The 17,578-nt window shown below is 35.3% G+C and overlaps 1 protein-coding gene across 2 annotated transcripts in view; it reads right to left on the minus strand.

Annotated features, from left to right (window-relative positions):
* Window positions 1-17,578, minus strand: part of fras1 (Fraser extracellular matrix complex subunit 1) — a 292,855-nt gene that overhangs the window by 124,246 nt on the left and 151,031 nt on the right. For both annotated transcript variants that reach the window (XM_028033228.1, XM_028033229.1), the window contains exons 18-19: window positions 14,702-14,842; window positions 11,677-11,823 (exon numbers count right to left, since the gene is read on the minus strand). In XM_028033228.1, coding sequence (XP_027889029.1) covers window positions 11,677-11,823; window positions 14,702-14,842 — 288 coding nt within the window. The remainder of the gene's footprint in view (window positions 1-11,676; window positions 11,824-14,701; window positions 14,843-17,578) is intronic.

Consider the following 17,578-nt stretch of genomic DNA (forward strand, 5'->3'; position numbering starts at 1 on the left):
CGCCAGTAGTAGCATCCTGTTGTTGATCGCATGATTTATGTGATGCAAAAGAAATATTTCCAATGGAGTTTTACGAAATAAACCAGTTTCGATACGACCAACCCCCCCAATTCATTCACTCTATATTCAGCTCTTTTTGAAACTGATATGTTTCCATTAAGTGCATTTATTTTCAAAAATTTAAGGTTAATGTAAACCCAGCTAAAGATATTAGGGGTGATGTAAAATGTGCTGTATGTTCACCTTACTGAGAGCATCATTAGTATAGATGTTTCAATCCTAGATGCTCCACTCTCCTTCACTTTCTGAAACCTGAATCTCCTTGTTGTTGTCTCACACAGCAGATAAGAGCTGACCCACATGCTTCAGACATAAGTACCGCCCAGCCAACCAGAATACTTTGAGATTAGCTCAACAATGGCCAACAGCTCGAGGCGTTTTATCTGATGCCGTCTGAGTTGTGGGGACCGTTCAGTTGTTCGCCTCTGCAGAGATAACCATCAGCAGGGAGACGCAGAAAACCCCTGAAGGTGACGGCTTATCTTTGGACAACAGAGAACGACAAAGACTGGCCTCACATGGGGGAATTGGAGAGAAAAGGAAAGATTTTACTCTGTTGTTTTACTTTTACTTGATGAAAAAAAGTGTCCCGACAGAATCTGAATTAACTGCTTAGACAGAAAGAATAAATACTCCAATGTCTTTCTCCTGCAATTTAACCAACACTAAACCCTTGTCGACATTTCTTTTTAGTTTCTCTGCGTTTCATGTTTTATGCAGCTCCATTTCCATTACTTTGCTATCCTTACCATGCTAAATTTAGAACAGTTAGAGCATAGCTTCTCTAAAAGAAACTGACACTGCTTACACCAACACATCAGCCGAGCCCTGAGGGGCAAAATCCTGTTTACATTTCGTGTCAAGTCTTCAAAAAGCGGCAATCTGAAATGTAATCACCACTGGTGAACAGACGGGAATGCTATTGTCCCACGCCATTTGCATTTTCCCCCCTGCATATTTTCACATGAGGATTTTGGCTCAATAAACACGATGAAAATATTCCGTAAACACTCACCTAATAAAGTCAAGATTAAAGGAGAGGAAAAGGGTTAGAAAGTGAAAAATAAATAATTTTTCTGTTAACATACAGATGAAATCATATATTTACATACACTGAGTAAAAGGATATAAACACATTTCTCCATCTGAAAATGTGTGAGTGAAGCAACTATTGTGAGAAGCTTGAGGAAACAAACCCAAAAGTTTGACCCAAGTCACATTTTAAAACAGTGATCCCTGATACTGACCAAATGTATGTAAACATCTGAATTCAAAGAAAGTCACATGTTTTCTGGCATTTAGCAAATAGAAATAATTTAGGTCACAGGTGTCAAACTCCAGTCCTCACGGGCCGCTGTCCTGCAGTTTTTAGATGTGCCACAGGTACAAAACTCTGGAATGAAACGGCTTAATTACCTCCTCCTTGTGTAGATCAGTTCTCCAGAACCTTGCTATTGACCTAATTATTCTACTCAGGTGTGGTGCAGCAGAGGCCCATCTAAAAGTTGCAGGACAGCGGCCCTTGAGGACACCGGCCCTTGAGGACTGGAGTTTGATACCCCTGATAGGTAATTCTCACTAAGCTAAAACAAGAAAAGTTTGGTCTCATTTAACTCCAGAGAGTGAGAAAAAAAAAGATGTTCATCTTTTTATTGAATGTATGCAAATATCAGGTTTGTATGTATAGCAAGTATGGACTAAACATACTGGAAGATGATGAAAGTATTCTGAGTAAATGAAAAACCGCTGCGCTTTTAGCAGTAACAGCAATATTTGTTATTGCATCACAGAGCAATAACAGATGCAGCTTACAAATGAGGATACGTTCACACAGCAGGCGAATTCGACCCATATCTGACTTTTTCCCGGCAGTCTCAGGGCCCAAATTCAGTCTTTTCACCCCGATTTGTGTCAATTCCAAATGTGGAACTAAATTGGACGTTTAGTTTTCAGTCAGAACAGCCATGTTGCACTTTATCCAACTTTTACATCATTGGTGTGAGACATGTGTCATAATTCAGGGTCAAAAGCCCGTTGATATTAGTTGTGCTTTCTTCGTCTTTTTATGATGTTGTCCCAATACTGTCAGCTCCAATTCCTCACAAATTGATCCATAAACAATAAAACATTTTGCTGCTGTGTTACGTCTACTTTCTTCTTCAGTGCATGCGGACCACACAAGAGTCTGGTTGCAGTTGCATTTAATTCAAAAAAGAAAATCTGCAATAAAAAATAAAAAAATAAACAGAATTGTGCATCAAGACCTGTTATGTGAATGTAGCTATTGTGTAGCCAAAGGTGTTCCGCAGGGAACAGTCCTAGTTCTCCTTTCTTGGTTCAACAGCTGTGATCAAGAATAACCAAATGATAAGGTCAGGCATTTATTATATAATTAATTGTGTTAAACTTTTAATCATTATACGTATTTTGGTTCATCATTGTCACAATCAAGTCAATTCGATGTTGAAACTGCTATTTTTACTATTTTCTCCACTGTTTGTTCAACTAGAGTATCAATAAATACCAATAAATTTGAAAATATGTTACTGTGTGCAGTTTAGTGATACAAATCACACTTCTGTACCTGACTGGTATCCTTAAGAAGTGTTTTACAAATATTTTTTAACTGCAATATTTGTGTTTGTGGGGCTATGATTGCTCTGCCAGCCAAACAGTTACGTAAAAAAGTAGAAAGAAATAGTTTTCATCGTCACTTTTATCATTATCAGAGTAGTACCACAAAATATTAATATAAAACTTTAAGTCCATATGGAACACCCTTACCAAACACCGCTGTCTACTGCTATGCTGATGATGCTGTGATATCAGAATCAAGGTAACATTTGGTCTTCATGCTGCTAAAATTATTCAACGCCCATTGTGAGTAAGGTTTTCCAGTATATATTAAGAATTTGAGAATATACACCTGATGGATAAATCTTTGACATCTCATTACATATTAGGAAAAAAACAAAAAAAGTTATCCAAAACACTGTAGTCATGCGTGAAATGCAAGATATGCACCACTGCTGAAAATTAATCTCTATTTTACTCGCATCTTAATAACCCAAAGATTTTTTTGTAATTCAGTTCTGTGAAAAAAGTATTTGGGTCAACGGTTTAGTGGGTCTGGACTTAATTAAAAAGCAGCTAGAGGAATTTTAGCTTAAAGTTTCTTCTTAAAATCTTTTTTGAAAATTGTGCTTTTATTTATTTGCATAATTCAGTTTGTTCTAATTGATTTAATTAAATTATGCATAACATTTATACAATTGTTTTTTTTATTTGTGAAAGGTGGTGTAATAATAAAGCCAACTTAAGAAAAAAATCAAAAAGAAAAAGGAGCAACAAAAAAAAAAAAACACCTGGAAGGACACAGACCAATAAATGGTATGTCAATGATGTGGTTTGTCCAGGAGGGGCGCCAGAGAGCAATAAACCTTGCTTAAAAACCATTTTATTTCTCCAGATTTTGTAGTTTTGCAAAACAGTCTTTTTAATGGTTTCTAGACAAAATCATTCTCACATTTATCTTCATTCAAAGATGTTTCTTTTAAAGTAAAAAAATAGTAGAACTCAATTATCCAACTGAATCTGATCAGGGGAGTTAATGATTTTCTGAGGTTGGGAAAACATGACACAAAAGGAAGAGGGATACATATTTGCAATGTCATCTACCATTCAAACTTTCCATACAATATCAATGCAACAAAATCCGAATCAGCATTCCTGCTGCTAGAGCTTTGCAGGTGATCCCTCTCCCAGCTCTGAACAAATTGCTCCACATCGGAGATAAGATAACTCAGGCGTCAAGGATTATTGACTGTGCAGCCTAAAACTGAATATAAAACTAAAATGGTATTGATTTTGCCCCTCAGACACCCTCTTTATAGCATAGTTACCATTTCTGAAGCACATAAAAAGATATTCTGGAGTTATAAATGTGCAGCACGCAGGACGGATGCTGCTACTCTCCTGTTGGGGCCATTTTATGAGACATTACCCAGAGTTTCCTGCATCTGCAGCATATATCACAGGAAGTTGCTTAATGTGTCTTTGTTGCTTAGCTAAGAGTTTGCAAAGACAAAACAAGATCAAATTGGTTTCTTAAGGTATTTTGTTAGAGAGCAGAATGCGATCAGTAGGTTAGATGTCAGCGATTGTGGCGTGAGAATAACCGGAGCGGGAAACTGGGTGGCCCGTTCTGATGTGTGTTCACCTTGTCTGGGCATGTCGCCCTGACAAATGGATTTATAACCAAAGTTATTAAAGAAGTCATTCATTTCTCTTTCAGCTCAGATGTGTTTTGCTTTTGGCTCAGTCCCTTTTCATCCCTCATTTTCAAATATCCATCGATCCAAGCAGGCACGCTCTCCCCTAATCCCATGAAATGAACTTTGAGATGGCTTTTCAGGGTTTTCTGGAGGGATTTCAAAGTTCTGTTGTTTTCTTTTCAGCCCCAATGTTTTCACATATTTTGTTTGCTTATTAAAAGCAAATTAATCCTTTCAATTTTTTGTAACTTAATACAAGCTCATATGTCCTGCTGAAAGGTTAGTTTTAAGTACATTTGTTTAATTTCACGTGTACTGAGATATTTGCATAACCAGTTTTTGCAGTGTCAGATGTTTTCTGCTAACTTACAAGTAACATTAAAGCAAAAATATAGTAACTTTTTAAAGTAAACAATTCCTTAATATTGGTGAAAATGGAGATTACTTCACTCATACTATGGGGAAAATGTCTTGTTATAGGTAAATTTATCATATAGTGGAATTAGCATATTTTTATCAAAAGTAAGAAAATATTTACTTACTTATTTCCATTAGAAACTAGACAAAATATACTAGGTAAGATTTTGTCTTATGCAGTGTGATAAACTCAAAAAATAATGTTTGACAGAAGATGGTATGTTTAATCCAGTAACATGATTCCTAAAGTGCCATTCACCAAAAATTGCAACCAGAGTTCAGAGGAACAAAGAAAAGAAAAGGTTTTCTGAACGGCTGGTGAATTGACTAGAAAAATATCAGGTGGTTTAAAACTTTTGCACAACACTGAGTCTTAAGACTTTGCTCTGCTGTAGTTTATCTGTATTTCTGAGAGACATTTATGTTGTTGGAGTTAAGATGGTGTTTCCCACGACGATTCCTTTTAACACAGAAACATTGACTCAGATCTATACAGAATATTGGAATCTGAGCGTTGCTGAGTTTTTTTTTTGTTTTTATTTTTCCCTCATTTTCTCTCAGTGTAAAAACTCCACAGGGTAATAAAAACACAAACTGCTCAAAAGCTGCTCTGGCAGGAGCTCACAATTAATACTGATGAAGTAAAAGCTCCATCGCAGCTAAACGGAGCAATATTGATCAGTGAATTACCCGTTTTATCCTGGATAACGCCAGTCAGTCGATACTGATACAGGTAGATAACTGCGGCAATATGCTACCAGCCATGTATCTTCTGTGTGGAGCGCTTTCAGGATCAAAGAGAAAAGAAAAACCTGCCTTTGTGTTTTATTTCAGCATTACTATAAATGGTTACCATGGTGACACGTCTATTTAAAGCTACGTACGGCGACAAACAACCAGAGGCGGGCAGAGTGCCCAAAAATGTTACTCAAGTAAGAGTAACACTACTTCAAGATATTTTTACTCAAGTAAAAATAAAAAGTAAGACATCCAGGAAATTATTCAAGTAAAAAAGTTTTGGTAAAACGTCTGCTCAAGTACTGATCAAATTATCAATCATTTAGTACTTAAAAATTGCATCATCAGATGGACCAAAGTATAAAATTAAGTAGAAATTTAGGTATTTTAAGGACCAAAATGACAACAATTCATATAAAAAACAAAAAATAACAAAATCAAGCAAAAGAAAATTTTTACAGATCATTTTCTTTCTATATAAAACTTATGAAACTTTAACAGAAACTGCAGGTGTGTGTCTGTGTCTGGTGAATATTTGGTTAAAACATGTTTGTTTTTTATTCAGTGGATAGAAAATCCAGAAATTTTACTCAAATAAGAGTAGGAATACTTCATAATAAAATTACTCAAGTAAAAGTAAAAAGTACAACATAGTAAAAAATACTGCTAAAAATATATATATTTTTTTTTCAAAAAACATACTCAAGTAAATGTCATTGAGTAAATGTAACTAGTTACTACCCAACTCTGCAAAAGATGTGATCCTAAAAAGTTCTGGTTGGAATAGTTTCTGAAACATCTGAAGTGTTTCTCAATTTTTATTTAACAAAAGAAACAAATTCAGGAAAAGAGAAGAAATAGAATGAAAGAAACCAAGATTGAATCAAATGATCCTGTAAAACACTACAATAGGGTTTAAAAACATTTTTAAAAATACAGTGGTAGTTTGTTTACCCTGATAGAAATTAACATCACCAATGCCCCAAAAGGTAAAACCTTCATTTTTTTAAAAAGAGGAGTTCTTGTATGGGAACCAATGATGGAAGATTTATTAAGAAACCTCAATTATTCTTTCAGGTTTTAATTTTTTATGCAGATTGGTTTTGGTTGTGACAATATCACTTAAAAGCTTTGCCAAGTTGCACGCTCCAGTGCATTTGGTCTCTGCTGTCAGCGGGCTCATTAATAAAAGAACCGGGCCTTTATTCAGCACGATTATTCTTTTACAACTGGGGGAAATACTGCGTATGTAAATGTGAAGGAAGGGTACAGGCACCACCTCACTTATTTATAACAAATTAAAAGCAGGAGAGACACGTCCCTACAATACGTCCAACACTTTTTTAAAAATATATTCACATTTTTATCCCTTTTCATGGGATTAAATTCTATAATTTTATAAATTTCCCTTGAAGAAAATCTACAAAAACTGGGATTAACTCTGATTTATTTTTTTAAATTTCACAATCAGAAATGATAATTTAGCCGATGAAAGAAAATCAGCCATCTACACCAATGTTACAACGGCATCTAAAGCTCTACGGGTCCCTTTTGCCTCAGGAAAGGTCAGAGGTCATAATTCAACAACTGGAAATGGAGTCAAAACCACTGTTGACACACAAGAATAAAAGACCCCTTTTATATTTACCATCAAACATCCAGGAAAAACCTCCTATGAACTAACAAGGCTAAATTGGAGGTGGCCAAAATTTACTGCATCTTTGAAAAGCAGAAGTGGAGCCTCCTGCACAACCAACAAAAATGCAGCAAGTTGTTTCTGGATAGTAAGTCAACGACAAAACTCTCGTAAAACCAGCTGACCAAACTTACTGGAGCTCAGCTTGGGTTGCTAGGTGATAGGTGGAGTGCTGTTTGGGTTGCTAGGTAACAGCACAGTGCCAGTCAATTGTGACTCAACAATCTAGAGGTTTTTGAAATGGCTCCTTTTGCAGACACCAAAAAATATTAACTTATTGCCAAAAATGGGTGAGCTTTGTTTTCAATGCCTGTTTTGGAAGCATAAAATGTACAAAAGGGGAATAGGTCCATTTAAGAAAAGTTTTCTTTGTTTGCTTTTCTTGTTTTTTTCCTTCTATTTTTACATTTTTTCTTATTTCCCATTTTAGCTTGATTGACCAATGAACTCTAACATAAATACAAAAGAAGGCCAAGACATACCATCTATCCTGTAATGCCTATTAAAAGATTCAAATTTACATTTTTCACAAAATTAAAAAAAATAATGGTTAAATTAAGACATTTTAAGGATTCGGCTCTGCCTTGTCAACACTAAAATATTTCTTTAAAGGTAAAGAAAGACTAAAGGGGCCGATGATGGAGGTGGACAGGAAGAACCAGAGGGAGTGTGAGAGAATGATGGACGGAGAGAAGATGAGAAGAGACAGCAGACGGCGAGACATCTGCCTCTGACGGATCCCCTCATACAAGCTGATGACAGAGTGACAGCCTCAGTGATGAGGGAATAACATTATAACAAGATGTAAAGCTAAAAAAAAGTCAATTTTACATCATACTGCCCCCTTTAAAGTGCATGCTTGTGAGAATTCAACAGGAAGTATTATTGTTTCCAGATTTAGACAGAAAAAAGGTAAAGAAGTGATGACCAGAGTACATCTTTTGCCCAGCTGAGGCTTGTTTCAGAAAAAAAAAGAAAAAATTCAGATCAGTGTGCGTGTTTGCAAACAACCATAAGACTTTAACCGGCTTATCTGGCGTCGGCAGGATTAGTGGCTTAGAGAGGGAACTTCTAGTTAGAGTCTTAGTTTTCACAAAGTCACTTCTTCTTCTGAGTCCATCACTATGGAAACTTGTGCTGGAGTCCAAAGTTGCTCCACAACAGGAAATAATACATGTAAAAAAAAAAAAGGCAGCGCTGCCCGATAAGGCAGGTCTCTCAGCTTACTCTGAGCTTCCACTGCTGGGACTTTCTCAGAGAATCACAATACATTTAATAAGGTCAGGTCTACAAAAAAAATCCATGTTTGCTGACCCAAACCATCCCTGGAGGTCAGAGTTCTGCCTCGATTCAGAACCAAATGCTTCAAGAAGTCATTTAGTCCCACAGCCATGCGCTTCATAAGGATATTTAAAGGGCATATTTCAGCATATTTTGGTGACAGCACCAACATAAGTAAATCAAAATTTGGCCTTTCTGCTGATTTTCAAGCAGAGAAGCAATAGGAAAGCAATGTTTCTCTCTCTGTAGGCAGGTTTTTATAAAGTGGGGTCCACATAGGTCAGCTATAAACTGAAAGCAGATTGTTTAGTTCAATTAACTTCAACAAATTTACATTTATCACATTGTTATGCTTCCATTTAGGTCTGAAAACGCTTAAAAAGACAGTTTTTACCAATAAATTAATGACTTCCGGTGTCTGGAAAACGAGTTGTTTCAAAAACTTTCTGATTATCAAGTCACAATGACAGGCACTGCGCCGTTACCTAGCAACCCCAGTGAAGCTCGGCTGTTACTTAGTAACCCAAGCTTTACTCCAGCATGTTCAGTCAAGTTGTTGCTGTACAATGGCTGCTGGAAAAGACAGGTGAGTAGTTGTCGACTCGCCATCCAGAAACCACTTGCTGCATTCTTGTTGGTTGTGCAGGAGGCTCCACTTCTGCTTTTCAAAGATGTGTGGTTGTGTAATTGCGCACCTGTATGCAGCCATTTTAATGTGGGAGTGTAAACATTGAGTTGGGGGGAATTGTTTAAGAATGATTTCGTTCAGAAAATGTAATGCACATGTTTTTGTAAAAACCTATCCTAACCTGTTCAAGGAAGCATAATAAAAATACTTCTGTTTTCAAATCACTGGACGGTTTAGGCTCAAAATACATAAAAGATCTGTCATCGTTTGAAACTTCTAGACCTCAGTTCTTCTTCTGGTTTCTGATCATTTCTAACAGATGAATATGATCATAGCTCCAGTGGGGAACCTTTGTCTTAGTACGCAAGTTTTCTTCTTGAATCAATCAATATTTAGCTCCATCCATCTTCCCAATCAATAAATAGTTTCTATGTCCCTGCTAAAGGAATCCCCACAGCATTTTGACAACATGATGTTAGTTTTCCAAAACATAAAGTGCCTTACAAGTTTGCCAAAAAGTTACATTTTAGTGTTATAAATCAATTAATCAATTAATGGCATGATAAATTAAAACAAGCTCAATAATTTCCATTTGCATGATATGTTGTTTTCTCTTTCTACCAAAAACTGTATGACAAAAGTCTTCAGTCTGGTGCTTTGGTCACAAATAGCTCTTATTTTGAAGGACAGTTAAATTTTTTTTTACATTTTTCATTTATTTTATTAGTCATTTCTGTTATTTTGTTCATTTATTTTGGATATTTAAGATGTTTCCTACTTCCAGGGTTAAATGTTTATTAGAATTTAAAGTTTATTGATCTTTGATTATGTCTTCTTGCATTATTATGGTATTATTATTGTTATATTACTTGAAAATGGTCTCAATACAACAACATTATTGTTTATCGCCATAACTTCTGGAACAATTTATTGTTATTGTGATACCCTAAAATAAAACCTATCACAATAAACTGACTTTAAGTTACGGAATATAAATTAGATGCTAAAAAAGGAAACTAAAGTCGTAGAGAAGCTGCCAGTATTTTAGTTTCATCTAAAGCTCTCTGACAAAGTGAGCAGTTTTGGTTTGTTTATTTATTTTTTTAATGAAATGGTAATTTAGTTGGGATAAAAAAAAGTAATAGTTTGAGTTTGCTGCCTGTGGTGCATTTTTATCCAGTGGGGGTAAGCTTCAACACTTTAAATATCACAAAGAGCCTTGAGAGATGCAGAAAACATGGTTTATCGATAAAAATGAATGTGTCTAAATGCAACAGAAATGGGCTCAGCTAAAGTTCGAGGAATACGGAGATCAGATTAAGTTCAAATGGTGCTGGTAGGGTTGGGCTCTCTGGTTTAGTTGTGACAGAAACTTTTTGTTAGGTAATTAAACCTGCAAACCCTCATAATCTATTTTCTTTTCCTTCTGACTGGTTTTGATTCGACTTCACTTCATATTGGTATGTAATATTTCTTAGATTTGCCTTTAAAAGTGAACAGAAAATGATAGTTTTTTTCAGCATGCTGGTTCGTGGTATCAAAAATTCTGATAATTATGGACAATGACTGAGTATTTCCTCTCCTTGCTAAAAATAAAAAGCATTTCTTTCTTTCGCTTCTTAAACAGTTTGTTCAGCTGATACACGTTTGTCATGTCAAAGATTTCTTTAAGTTGAGCATTCACTGCACAATTTGTGTCCATTTTCAGTGGATTTCCAACTTGTGCAACATTTTGTTGGGATCAGACAGAGTTTCAGCTTAACTGTGTCGTGTTTCATAAAATGAACAAGAACAGATTAATAACTCACAACCGGGAAATATACAGCCTCAAGAACTCAAACTTGTTTCTGATCAAACTCCATGATAGATTGATGGATTGATGGATTGATTGATTGACGGACGGACGGGCGGATTTATTAATCATGATTAAAAGCTGTAAGTAGTAGGAATTAAAGAAGTGAGCCTTCATTAAAAGCTGTATTAATTAAACCAAATATCATTCAGTGTGACTTTAAATCATTAGTATTAATTCAATTTCATCAATAAACTAGATTTTAATTGACTGGGTGTGTTTTAACACAAATTTTAATGAGATTCCCACATTATTTACAGCATTCAGGTTTCCAAGCAGCTGTTTGGAGTTAGGATGTTGCTGCTTAATTTCTCTTGCTAAAACAGGTCATTCCTCATGTATTGTAGATCTGATGCAAATTAGATTATTTTAGTAGACTTTTTTTAATCTAAATTGGAAAATGCTTCTAAGTTCAATAATTAAAGACTTTGACGAGAAGATATTGCTAAGAAAAACAAGCAAAGAGTAAAAGTTCCCACCAGAAATTTCATATTTAAACATTAAAACATACTCAACAGAAAGAAAAGATAAAAATTAAAATGTAACAGACATGGTTGTTGTTGAAACCTGCAGAAGAAGTGGTATGTCTCAGCATGTCATCATGCGAAGCTGGGTGGGCAGAGGAAAACTCAACTCCTGGCAGAGCTGCAGATTAATTTCCCAGTAGAGTCCAGTGCAGCAGCACAAACAAGCCCTCCTGGCTGCATATTTCATGAAAACAGCGACTTACTGAGGCACTCTGCGGTGACGGCGCTGAGGAAGCGGCCCTCCTGGCATCCCGTGGTGCAGTAGCCGCTCTGCAGGGCGCCCCCCGGGGGACAGGAGGTGCAGTCCGCCTGAGAGGGGCCGGAGCAGGTCTGGCACGACGGATGACATGCTGAGGGAAAATAGGACACGGATGAAGGTGATGACGATGAAAACGCACAGAAATTCAGCTGTTATATAAAAAAACAGCTTCCTTTCTGGGAATCAGTTGGGGGAAAAAAATTTTTTTATTCATTATTTGACCTTTAAATGTACAGGTAGTCTCACTTTTAAATGATCCAGTGGCTCATTTAAAAGAGTTTTGATAAAACCAAATTGCAAACACAAGTAATATTGTTTTGTTATAACGTAGAGAAATCATTGCTTTGTTTAAAAAAATAAATCCTATAGAGAATCACAATTTATAGTCCTGGCAATTCTGGCTCGTTCAAAAACTGATTTTAGTCTTCTTACTTTTTATGCAAAGTAACAATACGGAGATAAAATGGGGCCATAAAGTCTGTTCAAAAGAAAAAAAAAAACTGAAAAAAAGATGTAAAACTGAAAAATTATTTTGAAACTGAAAAAAGTTTGAAAATTAAAATTTCAAACTCAAAAGTAGTTTTAAACTTTTTCGTTTCACATCTCTTTTTTCAGTTTCAATATATTTCAAATTTAAAATTTAAAATCTTTATTTTCAGTTAATTTTTTTTTCATTTCAACAAACTTTATGACTCCAATTTAGCTCCAGAGAAAAATCCTTTCACTTTTTTTTTTTATTTAAGAAAGTCGGCTAGCCTAATACTGGTAATTTAATTTACATCAGTTCATGCATAATACTATTTTTGTTTAAATATGTTTGTAACTTATAAAATTATTTAGCATAAATATTTTTATTTGTTTACACTTACTTTTCCTCTTGTCAGTTATAATTTAAACAGAATCTGTGGACCGTTTGAATAGAAATCAGAAAATTTCAACAAAGAATCGGTGCCAACTATGATATTGGGTCAAAACCAGCCTTCAAAGCACTTTTTTCCCCATAAACTTTTTTTGCAAGTAATTGTTTTATGAACTGTTAAATTTGAGCAGAAAAGCTGATGATGCAAAAGAAGCCAAAACTCTCAGTTAAGCTGCTAAAAAATAATGAGTTATCCTGCCATTTTATAGGGATCTGACTTGCTTTAAATATATGAAGAATAAATTATATCATAGAAATCTCAATTTATTATTTAAAAAGAAAGAAACTCTCAACTGCCAGAAAGTTTCTCTAAACTTCGGTCTCATCAGGAAATCTCTCTAACGAGCTAATTAACAGTGAAGCATACAAAGTAAGCAAACAGAACCCATTCATTCTGCCGTCCCAGAACCGAACATAATCACAGAACATTCTTCTTAACTGCCTCCATCTTTCCTCATTTGCACTTTGCAATTACTAACCCCAGGGCTGGTCTAAAAAGCATTAAGAGAAATGTTATTCTGCGGCAGAAAAGAAGTGAAATTCATCGTTTTTAAAAGGACCGGCTGCTTAATGTGCGATGGGGAAGGAGAGGGGGTCATACCGCTGCAAATGAGGTCAGAGTCGGTAGAGCAGGCTGAGGTAATGGACGATAGATTAGAGCAAATGGATTTTCATTAAGGAGGTGGACAAACACAATGAAGAAAAGCTGCTGAGCTCTCTCCAGTTGTTAACATGCTATTGTCCTAATCCAAGCCTAATATCGCTAAATGGGGTTTCTGATGCCCAACAGGAGTCAGTGTGACAACGAGGCTTACGAACAGCGGGGTTGTGCATAAATCAGAGCCGTCATCGTTAATCTTTATTCATCTTTAACGCATAGAGAACGGTGTGCTGAGCGGCAAATGTCACTTTAAAAAACACAATGGTGGACATTTGGATAAAAAATTATATTTACAACAAAATTATTTCTTTTAAACCTTCCTGCACTGCAAAAACACAAAATGTTAGCAAGTATTTTTCTCTAGTTTATCGTGCAAATATCTTAGTACACTTCAAATAAGCCAAACTAACTTACAAGTAACTTTTCAACAACATATGGGAGCTTGATTAAGTCAATAATTCTTTAATTTTGATGAAAAAATACTAATTCCACTGGCAGATTAAAAATCTTTAATCTGTCAGTGAAACTAGAACATTTTCTGTCATTATTAAGAAATTATTGACTTAAACAAGCTCCCATATCTTGCTGAAAAGTTACCTGTAAGTTAGTTTGGCTTATTTGAAGACACTGTACTGTTTTACATCAATTATTTATTAATATTGATAGATTTTTTCACTTATAACTTTTGTCCCATGTCATAAGTGTTGTAAGTTATTTAATTTGCATATGTAAATGTTTCCTTTTTCAACGTCAAAGTCATCAAGGACTTTCAACTTGATGATTTTGGCCCATATTGCCAAAAATTTGGACACAACATTTGACATCAATAAGTCATCAATCAGTCAGCATCTGGTGAAAATAATTTATCTCCACCAGGTCAGAGATGAAAAATCAACATTGGAAATACTAATTATTCATATAAATTGGATGTTTTTAGTGATAAAACTGCTTCCAACAAGGTTTATACTTCACTAAAATATAGAAATACAATACTGGACTCTAAAAATGTTGGAGAAACAATTTGAAAGGTTGCTGGAAACTTTCAACGTGACAAAAACTAAAACCAAATAAACAAAAAACTTCCCTTTGAACATAAGATTGTGATGCAAGTAAACTATTTTTACCCCCCTTTTTCATTCAAGCTCTTTTTATAACTCTGAATAAAGAAAAAACAAGATTCAAAGTAAACTTGTTTCTATTTTGCTAAGAAGCTTCTAACCTTGGAGATTTAAGGTCATCTGTGGAAAAAGTGAACAATCTGTCGAGTTCTCTGCTCCTCAAAATGCCCAGTTAGAGCTCAGAGTTTACAGCTGAGGCTTTAATTAAAGCCTTGGGAACACAATGCTACAGTCAGCGTGGCGCACCGAGGCACAAATATGTGTTTCTCACCTTGGCATTGGCCGTCCCGGGTGAAGAAGCCCTGTGGGCATGTGTGAACGCAGCGACCCTCAAACAGGCTGGACGGCGACGAACAGGAGGAGCAGTCTGCTTCCGACGGGCCGCTGCAGCGCAAACAGGACGGATGGCAATCTGGAAAAGGATGGAAGGTTTTATATTTACAACAAGAACTATAAAAACAGAGAAGCCAAATGCATAACTACAGCATTGAACACAGAAGATGATAAATTAATGTTTATCATCTTCACAATAATCTGCAAAGGAAGGATTTTTAGGAAAAAATCTAAATCAGTTCTACTTTGGCTAGGATGAAAATATCAGGAAAATATACAAGTTATTCTGCTGCAAAGAAGATTTAAGCATTTAGATCCTCAATAACAAGAGTAAAAATAAGATTTTGCTCCTACTGATTGAAAACAAACAGCCCAACACAGAGATGTGTGGATAACAGAACCACTTCCTCAAAGAAGCCTGCTTCAGTTTACCTGAGTTCACCTTCCAAAAAGCAACATGGAAACACATTTGCTTTGAAGAAATTTCTAAAAACAGCTGGCAGAGAAGAAAGACACAACTGCTTCAAGGCTGATGGTTTTCTGAAGCAAATTCAAAGCGAGGGGCGTATCCAAGGACGAAGCTGCTCCGAGTGCATCCTTTAAGTTTATTGACCAAAAAAAAGAAAAGAAAGGAAGAGCAGTTAATTAGCGTTGTTAAGATAGAAGGCTGTATAAAAATGTACATTTCTCCTCTGAGAGGCTTTTATCCACTCATCATTGGCATTTTTATGGTATTATTTTAACTTCTCCATTTTACAGGGGAGGTTTGATTATGCAACAAACAAAGAAAATAAAAAACAAAAAGAACTGTCAGTACACTGCAAAAACACAAGATTGAATCAAGTATTTTTGGTCTAGTTTCTAGTGTAAATATCTCAGTACATTTGAAATAACACAAAACTGACTTATAAGTAACTTTTTCAGTCAGATATAGGAGCTTGTTTTAAGTCAATAATTCTTAAATTCTGATGAAAAAGCGCTAGTTCCATCAGCAGATTATTTCACTCACAAAACATTTTCATTTAATTTAAGTGAAATAAACTTTTTCATCAATATTAAAGAATTTAGTTAAAACATGCTCCTACATCTCGCTAAAAAAATACTTGCAAGTTAATTCTGTCTTATTTCAAGTGTCCTAACTAGACAGAAATGACTTAGAAAGGTTTTGTGTTTTTACAGTGTACGACTCTCCAGCCCTCGTTCTTGGTGGAAATGATTTAAATATACCCTCTAACATCTGGAGTAATCTTGCTCCTGGGAAGGTTCTGCACTGTTTTTGCGATGTGAGGGTCATGATTCTCACTGTGGTTCTTTTGGATTCCCAAGTTTAAGAAACGGCTTAGGAAACAAAACTATCTTTCTCGTCTGCTCTTTCATTTCTCTATATCTGGGTCTAATGTCATCAGACAGTTTGTTTTTAAGTAATTTGGCTCCACAAGTCAGTAGCTACATTTGCATGTACCTTTAAAATTGTGCAAATTGGAAATGCAAAAATAAATGTGCTTAATGGAAACATGCAAATTTAGAAGAAAATTGTGTTTTTCAATTAAAGTTTTTGTTCTAGGACGACATGCTTTTGTTTTGTTTGGGTTTTTTTTGCATCACACCAGTTTGTGTACTATGACTGTCTTCCCACGGTTTACCAAAAGTTGAGTTTGTCATTTTAAAGTTTTATCTTTTATCTCTGATGATGATAGCTAGCGCCATGGATGAATTATTAAGTCTCGTGTTTACATCTGTCACTGCTGTGATGTTTAATGATTTATCACATGAACAAGCTTATTCGCATGTGATTTTAATTGCATTTCATATTTAATGGAAACATTAAATGAATGATCAGGCCTGAAATGTAACAAATAAATGTGTTAATCACAGTTTATTTATGATTTTAAAATGATAGAGCCTTACTTTGACAGAGAATCAGGTTTGTTTTGGTGAGATTTTTAGCCTTAATTAATAAGATCATCATTTTCAAACATATTTTTGAGAATTGAAAGGTAACAAAAGAGCAAAACTTTAGCTTTTCACAGCTCTGTATGGGTTTGCAATGCAGACAGTTGAAGATGAGAATATTTATAAACTGCAGAAGTCAGAGCACTGACCTGTAGTGGAGAAAATAAAATTAAATAAAAAGATTAGATCCCCCTCGGCCAGAAATAACCTTCTGCCATCCCGCTGTACTCTAGACATTCCTTGTTGGCACCTAAAGATAATAATTACAGCTGCTTAGTCCAAGCTGGGGCTAGTAACCAGAACCTCTGACCAAATCCAAAACGTTGTTTGATTTCTGAAATCCGCTGTACAGCTTCATTTTGAATAGTTCAATAACACATAAATAGATCTTTTCTGCATTATTTTCATGTGAGAAACATAAAATGTTGGAAGCTGTAAGTAAGAATTATGTGATAACAGAAGCAGAGAAAAATAAAATAATGATTACCTGTATTCCCCTTCTGTTTCAGGCACAATAGAAAATACAAATGTAAAGAATTTCAGATTTGCTTTGTGTCAAAATAATGTTTATACTGGCTGCTTAAGATGACATGTTATAAAAGGAATCAAAAAATGTTCTGGTAAAACAAATATAAAACATCTCTGTCCTTCATTTGCTTTATGTTGTACTATAGGTACCGGTAGTTACAGTGAACAGTTGCAGATGTAACAACTTCCTCTGTTTATCTTCAGCAAGGACATCTCCTACATTTTTGAGAACAAAGCTTTTCAAGAAACTTTGTTCAAGTACACCTGTGCTCTCTCTAAAAGACGGTGCACTCCTACAACAGAACAGACATTCAGACTGAAGAAGTGTTCTGAT

Source organism: Xiphophorus couchianus, chromosome 12 (genome assembly GCF_001444195.1).
Source record: "Xiphophorus couchianus chromosome 12, X_couchianus-1.0, whole genome shotgun sequence".
NCBI classification, from domain to species: domain Eukaryota; kingdom Metazoa; phylum Chordata; class Actinopteri; order Cyprinodontiformes; family Poeciliidae; genus Xiphophorus; species Xiphophorus couchianus.